Source organism: Eleutherodactylus coqui, chromosome 4, assembly GCF_035609145.1.
Source record: "Eleutherodactylus coqui strain aEleCoq1 chromosome 4, aEleCoq1.hap1, whole genome shotgun sequence".
Lineage (NCBI taxonomy): Eukaryota > Metazoa > Chordata > Amphibia > Anura > Eleutherodactylidae > Eleutherodactylus > Eleutherodactylus coqui.
The window spans coordinates 197,107,720-197,119,892 of NC_089840.1; the positions used below are offsets into that span (position 1 = coordinate 197,107,720).

Below are 12,173 nucleotides of genomic sequence, written 5' to 3' on the forward strand. Positions count from 1 at the left end.
AAAATGGAAATGTTTATTTCCACCACTCTGCTGCAAAAACGTAATTATGCGTTTTACAATTTGGCATTGTATTTAAGTAGAAGTACTCAGCTAAAACACACACACATACGTATATATATATAATATGGGGGTAGATATATAAAGATAGCAAGTGTTAGTCCTCTGCAGGTAAAAGAAGAACTGTAACATCAATAAGAAGACATCTAGAAATCAAATGATTCAACGTTTATTTTATTTTTTTTGCTTTTCAAATGGAATTGGGAAAGAAGAAAGGGAATAGGGGCACTGAAATCTGTTGAAAAAGAAATGACCATTGTTAAAAGTTACACCTTCAAAGTAATCCCAAGCAGGCTCAAAGCAAAAAATATGGTCTGTTGCCTTGCGATCTGCACCACCTGGGACAAGCATTGTCTTATGTTTAAATTCTATTTTATAGATTATTCCACATACAAAACAAGAAAAAAGTTTCAATTTATATCTTTATAATATATATACATCCTATTTCCTTAGATTACATGTGTGGCTGCCAGGGGACAACTTTAACGGTCATGCACATGTCTGCAGTATAATTCACTGACTTTTGTATATTTGGGTCATCCTTATGATAAATAAGTAGTCGTTGATCTTCTTTACATTCAAGTGACCTATACATATTATACGTCTCTGGGTTCAGTCAACTGTACAAAGACCGGGAGCCTTAATAAAAACCACAACAATTAAACAACTTGCCTTGTAAAAGCAAGACTACTCATGACCATGGAATTCAGTTTTCTTTGGGTTGGAAACACTGTCTTCCTGATAAAGTATGCATATAGAATGTCCTCTCGAACCAAAAAACAAAATACAGTCTGCAGTTTTATCTCTTGCTTTAAAAATGGAAATGATTTCTCAGAGAAACTTCATGTCTATTTTTTTTTTCAAAAAAGACATCTCCTGCAGGGCAATTGGATCTTCCGTGTTATGGCTACCATCGAGTCTTTGGCATGTGGTCCTTCATACTGGCCGGTCCACAGCATACTGACAAGGGCTCAGGTTGGAAGCCGGAGTCTGTACTGCTGGGTATGTGAAGTTGGCATGTTGCTTAGCTTTCAGCCTCAAACTCGCCAAGCTTGAGTTGCAAGTGTCCCTGTACATGTAGGGACTAGCTGTAGAGGCATAGGGACAGGCACTGGCTGAAACAGCAGAATTGAGGCTGGGACTATTAAGGTTGTTAATGTTTCCCAAATTGTTAAGGCTAGAGCCTGGAACTCCAGTCACTGCTGAAGGAACCATAGATGAAGGCATGGTCATTGAAGCAATCGAGTTGGGTGGCGAAAACATTGGCTGGGATGACAAAGGGCTTACATTCATGGAGTTAAAAAATGGAAAACTCTTGGCAGAGAGGGGGCTAGTTGCAAGGCCTTTGGTGGCCCAATTGTTATAGGAGTATCCAGAATACATATCGTCGTAGGGCTGCATGAGTCCATTAAACTGGGCTCCAAAGCTATTTTTGCAGAGTTCAGCTTGCTGATTCCTTTCTCGCTTCCTCCACTTGGCTCTCCGGTTTTTGAACCACACCTACAGATATGAGAAAGACATCATATTAACTTAAACAACGGCAACATGGTAACAACATATTTAACAGCATTGTAATAGTTTATATTCTATATAGCATTTAATATACAATACAGTATATAATACTTTATTATACAGTAGAGATGGAGATCGACTTTCACACTTCAGAGTTCTTGTACCTGTGGTGCTACTATCCTAGAGAAACTCCTCTCGTGCTTTACTTATGTTCTGAAATACCATGTACTGATATAAACATCTTGTGATTGACTGATTCTTCTATCCCATCTCACCTTAAGGCTATGTGCACATGTTATAGATTTTCCGCTGTGATTTTCGTTGAGGATCCGTATCAAAATCCATATCAAAATATGCAGATTTCATTCCCTCATTTGAAGAAGTGAGATCTGTACTGAAAATCTTCAACAAAATTGACATGCTGCAGGTTTAAAATCTGCCCCACAGGTCAAATGTTTTGCTACAGAGTTTTTCCACAGTGTGTGGATGACATTTCCTGATATATCATCCACATCGCTGCTACTATAAAATGCTGGGGATTTTCCGCAGAAAATGCTGAAGAAAAGATTGTGTGCTTGCAGCATACTAGCTGCAAATAAGAAATCAACGACTTAACTATAGTTAACTGCATGGAAATGGGTTTAACAAAACCCTATACAAATGCTGATTGAACATTGAACTGACCAAGAAAATTCTCAGTGGGACATTTGGTCCTCGGCCTGGTAGAGTGGCAAAAAATGTTGTAAAATTGGTTTTGGTGACTGTGCAAAAATAAAGTAAAAAACAATACTCACTTGTGTCGCTCGCCCTTCCTACTCCTGGTCTCTGCAGTCTGGGCCCACACTATTCACCCGCTGAGTTCCAGGTAGATCATGTGACCACCAAATATGTTTAAAATTTTAATATATAAAGGGCTTTAATACTGAGGTGGGGGCTAGGAACTATTAGGGGCACTATTACTGATGTGGGGATTAGGATGTATGAGGGGCTTTATTACTGAATAGGGGCCTATGAGGGGCTTTATTACTGAATAGGGGCCTATGAGGGGCATTATTATTGAGTGGGGACCTATAAGGGCTTTTATTACTTAGTGGGGGCCTATGAGGGGCTTTATTACATAATTTTTTTAACGGTGTAGGTTTTTTAAAATGAACTTAATTAATGTTTTTTTCTGTTATTTATCTAGACCCATGAGGGATGTCACAATGTGATCTTTGGTACACTTAGCATAGCAAAGAATTATTCCTTGCACATCTAAAACTGCAAAGCAATCCATTCAGGTTGAAGGCTCAGCCTAATGAGAGCTGCACCTGCAATAACCAGTTCTGGCCATTACACAGGGGTCGCAGCAACCTACTTCTGCTCCGTATCTTGTGTTGTGGCGCTGACAGCAAGCACCTAAACAGCTGATTGACCAGATTCCTGAGTGGTGGACCCCAGCCAATCAACTATTAGTGACCTATTCTGAGGATAGACCATCAATAGTACTTGCCCAAAAAAAACCTTTAATGTTTAACTCCAGTCCTAAGATGTTCTATGCTTTGTAGAAAATTTGCTGCAGTGAGCTATGCATGCCACATAGGCTACGCCGCATAAGTTTCTCTCCTCCTACCACCTTCGTTGCTACGGCTCTTGGTTTGCCGACCATTGCCTACTTGTGTTTGCCATACTTGCTGCTAGTATGGAAACCCCTAGAACATAGGGCCACTTTGTAATTTTTCTAGGGCACTTTGCCCAATTTTCCCTTGTGCTGAAGGCATCCTTTGGATTTTTAATCTGCATCTAACATGGATATTGCAGCAGGAAAAAAGGAGCTATGCTATTAAGTGATTACTTTTTTCATAAAATAAATCTAGATAAAGCAATATTTGAAGACTTCGAGGAAAACATGGTAATTATTTTCACTTTTAATAGGCATCTTGATAAGAATGAATATATTTTGTACGAACCCTGACTCTAGCCTCAGTGAGGTTGGTCCACACGGCAATCTCCTCCCTGGTGCTCATGTCTGGATATCGGTTCCTCTGAAAAGTGGCCTCCAGTTCTTGCAGCTGCTGGCTAGTAAAATGCGTCCTCTGTCTCCTCTGTTTCTTCTTTAGTGAACCATCTTCAGGGTTTGAGTCATCTGTTTGGTTCTGCTGGGACTTTTCTGTGTCTACGGAATAATGATTTATAACAAATGATGAGTCAAACTTTTCCAAGTCTATAACCTTTTTTGAGTCATATCTTGTGTTAATTTAAGACATTTCTATGAATATTAAATAGTTTATCATTTTAGGCAACCACTTTTTGTTAGAAGGATCCCCTAATAGTAAACGAATCACAAGGTGTCTTACTGCGGGAACCACCAATGATCAGCTATAATCTGTGGGATTACCCGGCAGGAGGTGTGGTACTACTACAGGTGAAATGAATCATTACACAGTTCTCATTAAAATCAATGGGAAGTTCAAGTAACAAACATATAGATGCCAAGTCGGAGATGCTGTTTGTAGACAATCTCCACCCAAGCTAATAAATGAGGGACATGAATTGGGAACCACCTCTAATAACTCTGAATCTCCTAGTAGGGTACATGAAAATGTTTTTTTTATTAAACCAGACAATCGCTTTACTATCGACAATAAGCATATCAATCAGTTGGTTCTTACTTATTGTTCCATTTACATTTTCTCTCAGATATTACTGAATACATATTACCGTATAATGATATTTCCACTAAAGACAACGAACAATGTTTTTCAACACAGTAGAAATAATTTGCCACATAGAAAATAATTCCCATAGGACCTTTGGCCAGACTGGGATTTTACTCTGTAGCTACTTTTGCCAATGTCAACCCTCATTAAAAATACTGAATTCCTGGTTATGGTAAATGACATCACTTAGTGCATCATGCATTCATACGCTTTCATAAAAGGTGGTTAGATTTGTGTTAAAACTGCTTCATCGTACGAGCACTATATTGTTCCTTGAGACTGGTTTCAGACAAGGGTATTCAGGGGTAAACACCCCAAAACAGTTGTCTGTGTATGGTTGTCTGGCTCAGTTTCCTATTCCCAATCACTGTTTTACAGACTTGTTAAAAAGTCGTACATTGATTTGAAGGAATGCTGACATCCAATAGGTGGCGCTGCAGAGGTATTGTTCTATCTTCTTTATTTGCATAAATTACCCAGAGGAGCATACATGGCCTTATAAGGCCTCATGTCCACGGGCAAAATATGATTTTAAATCCGCAGTGGATCACCCGCATGCGGATCCGCACCCCATAGGGATGCATTGACCCCCCACGGGTAGATAAATACCTGCGGATGATCAATAAAAGTGAATTTTAAAAAAATGGAGCATGAAAAAAAACGTGACATGCTCCATTTTCGTGCGGGTCTCCCGCGGGACGGCTCCCGCAAGCTTCTATTGAAGCCTATGGAAGCCGTCCGGATCCGCAGGAGACCTAAAATAAGAATAACTTACCCGCAGCAGACCGGGCAGGTCTTCTCTTCTTCACGGCCGGATCTTCTTTCTTCGGCCCGGCGGATGAGCCCGGCGCATGCGCGCGGCACGCTGCCGGCGTGCCGAGTACATCCGCCGGCCGAAGAAAGAAGATCCGGCCGTGAAGAAGAGAAGACCTGCCCGGTCCACTGCGGGTAAGTTTATTCTTATTTTCAGTGCTCGTGTCCGCCGGGCAGGAGGGACCCGCTACGGATTCTCCATGGAGAATCCGTAGTGGGCCTGATTTTCCCCGTGGACATGAGGCCTTAGTCTCCTCACTCACTTTTCAGGTGTCTTCTTACACCTTTTCTGGGTGCTCTCCTTGGGCAGAGACAATGCCATCCCCTACCCACTCACCCCCTAGGTGTCTCCACACACTTTTGGGTGCTCTCCTTAAGGAGAGACGACACCCCTCTTGACCCACAGGCCTCTCACTAGCTTAAGCCAGAAACCTACTGCACACTGATTAGGGACAAATACCCCAAAACAGCTGTCTGTGTATGGTTTTCTGGCTTAGTTTCCTATTCCCAATCATTGTTTTACAGGCTTGATAAAAAGTCATACATTGATTTAAAGGAATGCTGCCATCCAATAGGTGGCGCTGCAGAGGTATTGTTCAATCTTTCTTATTTGCAGACAAGTGTATTGTAACACGTCCATAATACAGATCTGTATTGCAGACATGTTATAGATGGCATTACTACTGTATATCATCAATATTTCATCACTATTTTATTTTCTACGGGGCAAATACTGATCTGTATTCACCCAATAGAAAAGAATAGCGACACAGAGGCAAATACGGAAAAAAATTGGTCATACTGTGTTTTTAAAAAAAAGGCCATGAAAAATACAAAATTTAGATTGTTTTTTCTTTTAAATCTATGTTCTGTATATTCTGCATATTTGTTAAGTGGTCTGAATATCAAATCAAGTAAGGGGCTTTTTGTTCCTTTAAACCCTCCTCACCCTAACCTTGTTGAGAACATAGGAAAGTGACCCATAAACAAAGTCATCTTAACACTGAAATCTCACTGATGGGTTTTAAAATCAACAAACTTTGTTAATATGTTAAAAGAAAAACAAAAAAATCACCCCGGTGTGCCAATGCTTCTACAGACATACAGTATGCTCACACATTAGCCTCTGAATATTTAATGGTGTGTGCTTTAGAGAATTATGTCTGCTTCTCCTTCTAACACCATAATATATCAATATCCTGTGTAACAATGTCAAGGTGGCAGAAAAGACAATCTCTGAATTTATTCATAAGGGAGAGTGTAAGAAATATGATCATGTTACACAGCTTTGCATATTATATATTTTGCACATTATTAATATTACTACTATTACAAATATTTTTTTATGCTGGATCTATCTTACATCAGATGTGTAACTTTAAAGCTATTGGTTACCTTTGTGTTCATAGACAAACCTATCCAGGGGTAAAAGATACCTTTCCTACATTGTATACAGGTAAGGCCGCCTGCACATGGGCGGAAATCCCGCGGCGATATTTCCCGCGGGATTTCCGCCACTGAAAGTTTGCATAGCAGTGCATTACAATACGCACTCCTATGCAGACGGCCGCGGTTTGGCCGCGCGAAATCTCGCGCGGCAAACAAACCGCGGCATGTCCTATTTTTGTGCGGGGCTCGCACTCACCCGGCCGCCGGCTCCGGTCTGCGCATGCGCCGGCTGCGCCGCAGTCGGCACATGAAAGAGCCAGGGCCGCCAGGCGCGGGTAAGTACGCGCTCGTCCCTGCAGGCTCTCGGGTCGGGTCCCGCGGCGAGAATTCTCGCTGCCGGATCCGACCCGCTCGTCTGCAGGCGGCCTATGTCTGTTAAAATAATCGAAAGGAATCAATTTAAGAAAAAATAGTGTAATAATGCATTTATTCATTGGTGGCAATTAAAAGATGCCACAAATGAATTACTGCAAGCGGTAAATTAAAACAAATCAGTTACCTAATGGTAACTGGTAATGTGACAATCGCACTGTAAATGAGAGGCAATAGGTAAACCTTTCTAACACTAGGCCAACATGATGACGTTCCATCTCATTTCCAGAGAAACGTGCATCAGCGGCTCACATGCCCGTTTGGAACCCACTGGATTGGACAACACAGCCCTGTTCCTCGGCCATCACATTCTCTATGCTTGACTGTTTTGGGTTTCTTCCTGTGGGGTCACCTTAAGGCACCTGTCTACAATGGACACCCAGCAACACCCATGATCCTGACGAACTGGAGAGACGAATACAAGAAGCCTGTGTAATGATGACCCAAGAAAAGCTACAGGATAGGCAAGAAGGGGGCAAAGTTGCAGAGCCAGAGGTGCTGATGCAGAGGGTTACATCACAAAACAGCAGTGCTGTCAGATAGAAGACTATTATGGTGAGGGGTCGTGGCTTAACAAAACAAGGGAAACCTACTAATTACATTGTATTAATAAGTCACCAATATTTATAATATCTACTGCCCTGCACTAATCTATATATATAAAATTGAATGTATGTCTGTCTGTGTGTGTGTCTGTCTGTTTGTCCTTTATGTGCTACTACACCATTCATCCGATCGCCATGAAACTTTGGGAAGTTGTTGAGTACACTCCTAGGAAGATTATAGGCATAGTACATTTATGCTCTGATAAATGGCGCGCGTGCGAGCGTCGTCGACAGTTACGCCCCCCCACGTAGATCGTTTGATTTCCATCATTGCCACTAATTCTCTCACTTCCCGATATTGTAAAAACATGAAATTTGCCACGAGCATTGATTATGTCATAAGTAGGAAAAATTAATGGGTCCCGACTCGATTATTCAATTTTAAGCGCCAAAGAATTAGCGTCCAAATTTTACGTACGGAATCTAATTTTCTCGCTTCCCAATGTCATAGAAACTTGAAATTTGGCACGAGCATTGATTATGTCAAAAATAGGAAAAGTCAATGGGTCCCAACTCGATTATTCAATTCTAAGCGCCAAAGAATTAGCGTCCAAATTTTACGTACGGAATCTAATTCTCAAACTTCCCAATGTAATAGAAACTTGAAATTTGGCACAAGCATTGATTATGTCATAAATAGGAAAAGTTAATGGGTCCCAGCTCGATTATTCAATTCTAAGCGCCAAAGAATTAGCGTCCAAATTTTACGTACGGAATCTAATTTTCTCACCTCCCAATGTCATAGAAACTTGAAATTTGGCACAAGCATTGATTATGTCATAAATAGGAAAAGATAATGGGTCCCAACTCGATTATTTAATTCTAAGCGCAAAAGAATTAGCGTTCAAATTTTACGTACGGAATCTAATTCTCTCACTTCCCAATGTAATAGAAACTTGAAATTTGGCACGAGCATTGATTATGTCATAAATAGGAAAAGTTAATAGGTCCCAACTTGATTATTCAATTCTAAGCGCCAAAGAATTAGCGTCCAAATTTTACATACGGAATCTAATTTTCTCACCTCCCAATGTCATAGAAACTTGAAATTTGGCACGAGCATTGATTATGTCATAAATAGGAAAAATTAATAGGTCCCAACTTGATTATTCAATTCTAAGCGCCAAAGAATTAGCATCCAAATTTTACGTACGGAATCTAATTTTCTCACTTCCCAATGTCATAGAAACTTGAAATTTGTCACGAGCATTGATTATGGCATAAATAGGAAAAGTTAATAGGTCCCAACTCGATTATTCAATTCTAAGCGCAAAATAATTAGCGTCCAAATTTTACGTACGGAATCTAATTCTCTCACTTCCTGATGTCATCTATATATATAAAAAGGAATGTATGTCTGTCTGTCCTTTTTGCGCTACTACACCATTCATCTAATCGCCATGAAACTTTGGGAAGTTGTTGAGTACACTCCTGGGAAGATTACTGGCATAGTACACCTATCCTGCGAGCATCGTCGACAGTTATGCCCCCCAGACAAAGATCGTTTGATTTCCATCTCAAGCACAAAAGCAAAAGGCATTACGAGCAACGGGATGCGTGTTCAACTACAAAATGATGCATCCACTGAACGTTTCGCAAGACAGTTGCTGGATATTGAGAATGCTGAGGTAAAATGAAAGCTGTGCTGTGATTGGTTGCAATTTCTTATACTGCTGAGGTAAAATGAAAGCTGTGCTCTGATTGGTTGCTATTTCTTATACTGCTGAGGTCACATGAAAGCTGTGCTGTGATTGGTTGCTATATATTATACCGCTGAGGTAACATGAAAGCTGTGCTGTGATTGGTTGCTATATATTATACTGCTGAGGTAACATGAAAGCTGCTGTGCTGTGATTGGTTGCTATATATTATACCGCTGAGGTAACTTGAAAGCTGCTATCTAGATATATAAAAACGAATGTATGTAGGTATGTCTGTCTTCGCAGCAATGCGTGACAGGTACGCTAGTTATATATAAAGTGGCCAAATCCCTTAAGCAAGTTTGCAAAGTTTGTGACAGGACCCCCGCCAAATATTGGTCATTTATTACTGATGTCTTCTTATGTTGTCTTTTTTTGCAATTGCTTCCTTTGTATTCCCTATAGCTAGATTGCTGCAAAATGACATAATAATGCAGTGTGGTGCCTGCAGTTACGAACCCAGGCTGCTGCAATGTGTATGGAGCTGTCAGCTTGCTGCTCTGTCTGCACTGACAGCAGACCCAATATCAGCTTATCGCTGGGGGTGCCGAGTGATGGACCCTGGAAATCATCCAGAGGATTAGTCATCTATAGTTAAGTCCCGGAAAACTATTTAAAGGGATTTTGTCACCCGGTTCATACTACTTGAATCATGGGCAGAATGAACCCAGGACAGCTGTGCTCATTACCCCATATATGGTTTATTCTGAAACACTACAGTGTTTTAGAATAAACACAACTTGAAGTCTGACTCGGAGCTGAGTCATGAAGGCGGACCACACTGGCTGCTCCGCACCCACATCTTCTAGAGTGACATCTCTATGCCCACAAACAAGAGGGGAGAAAGCTGTCAATCTGCATGCTGCAGGCGGGCAAAAGCTGACACGGCCCGCCTCTGTGACTCAGAGCTCAGAGTCAAACTTCAAATTGTGTTTATTCTGAAATGCTGCAGTGTTTCAGAATAAAACATACACAAGGGTAATGAGCATAGCTGTCCTGGGTTGATGCTATAGGTAGTTAGGGCAGCATGAACCTAGTGACAGAATCCTTTTAAGGCCTTAGTCAGACGGGCGTTTTTTCGCGCGATTTGCAGATCGCATGACGGATGCGCATCCGCAAATTGCGTGACCGGTGCCCGAAAATCTGCTCCTAGCCGCGTTTCATTAGAAACGGGCCGGAGCTGTCCAGCGCATTGCATTCAATGGAGCCGGCTGAATTGCCCGCTCCATTGAATTCAATGGGCAAACATCGTTCTTCTCTGTTACAGCTGTGGCAGAGAAGAATGATTTGTCTTCTATATGTTCTCAATGGGGTCGGCGCTGCTGCCGCCGGCCCCATTGAGCGCATATAGAGAAGAGAACAGGAATCGCAGATCGCAGATAGGTGCGATCTGCGATTTCTGTTCTATAATTTATCGGACGAGCGCATAAAAAGCGCTCATGTGTCCGATACCATTGCAAAGCAATGGTTTTAAAAAATCGCCGGACCTATGCGCATGCTCAAATCGCGCAAAAAAACGCCCGTCTGACTAAGGCCTAACTGATAATGAATGTTACATTTTATTTCTTCTCCTTGAGTGCTGATAAGTCTTTGCAGAAACACAGAAGCGACTCACCCATCAATTACTGTGAGAGGGTGCGAGGAGGAGGTGGAGGGACACAATCCTCATCAATTACATCTATACATTGTATTCTCTAATTAGCCAAATTGGACAATATTTTTTGTGCCATTTTTTGTTCCTGTGCTATGCTGTCCTTCCATAGGGCAGTATAGTCTAATGACTGATCTGCTTTAACCAGCCAATTCATTTAGTAACAACTCTATGCATAGACATGGTCAAGAGGTTTATCTGCAGAATGGACATGAATTGTGATCCGAGAGACTTTAAAAACAACATTAGATTTCGTCATGATTAACATGAGTTTATAGGGCATGTATGCAGTAGCACATTTAATTTATCTGTCCCTGCCAACACAAAAAAGTTGCAAAAAAAAGCACAAATATCACTGTATTTTTCCTTAAAATGTTGTGTGCGGAACCAGCTTTAGCCTGAAATCATACAGGCATATAAAGACTAATCCGTGTTTTTTTTAACCAAGTGCAGTTCCATATGGGGTCAGCGTGTCTCCTTATTTTTTACTTAAGTAATCCATTTTTCATGTCCGCAAAAGAAAGGGAAATGAGACCCCAATACATTTTTTGGTACATCTCTTAGTAACGGATCTATGAAAAATGGAGAGCACACAGACGGCGTCCATGAATGTCCGTTTTTTTGCATCTCATTATCTTGAATGGACGGGTTTCTTCTACGAATTGGATCAAAATTTTGCATTTCTCTAACAAAATCCACGTATCCATGTGAAAAAATGATGCGCGGATTAGAACAGTGACTATTATGGGTTCTTGTGCTGTCCCAGTCAAGCCTCAGATAGCCGAAAGCACAGATATGTGAACTAGCCCTTACGACCGTATATATGCAGCTATGTAGCTGTGTCCAAAAATCGGACAAAAATCACAATGTATTCATTCAGATGAGTGATTTTTAGCTGCATAAACTAATTGTGCTGGCAAAAATGCAACATCGTTTTCGGTCACCGATTTTATATGCTGCGTCTAAAGATAGGTCTTGCCCTATCTTTTGCCGAGATACGCTGGAGGCTCCCATAGACTCTTATGGGAGCTGAACATAAAAGGAGGGGGAGGGAGTTTATCCAACGCTGGGAAACGAAGACAGCAACCTCTATTTAACCATTACAAGTCATTCCGAGGATTTCTGTCAACCGAGTGATGTCCAAGCAGGAACCGCCTGTGTAAATGGATATGAAAACGCTAATTTTGATCGGGACTTGATCGCGGCTATTCATTATTCGTGCAATTTTCAGCCTCAATGTAGCCAGCATGAATACGTATCACTCATGTGAAAGAGGCCTTAGATCGTAAAGCTACACAGCGTTATTCATGGTTAC

At 41.2% G+C, this 12,173-nt stretch overlaps 1 protein-coding gene across 1 annotated transcript in view; it reads right to left on the bottom strand.

Annotated features, from left to right (window-relative positions):
- Positions 1 to 230: 230 nt before the first annotated feature.
- The window catches only part of PITX3 (paired like homeodomain 3), an 83,790-nt gene continuing 71,847 nt past the window's right edge, over positions 231 to 12,173 (bottom strand). The window contains exons 3-4 of the mRNA XM_066598752.1: positions 3,519 to 3,724; positions 231 to 1,557 (exon numbers count right to left, since the gene is read on the bottom strand). Of these exons, the coding sequence (XP_066454849.1) occupies positions 994 to 1,557; positions 3,519 to 3,724 (770 nt within the window). The 3' untranslated portion in view covers positions 231 to 993. The remainder of the gene's footprint in view (positions 1,558 to 3,518; positions 3,725 to 12,173) is intronic.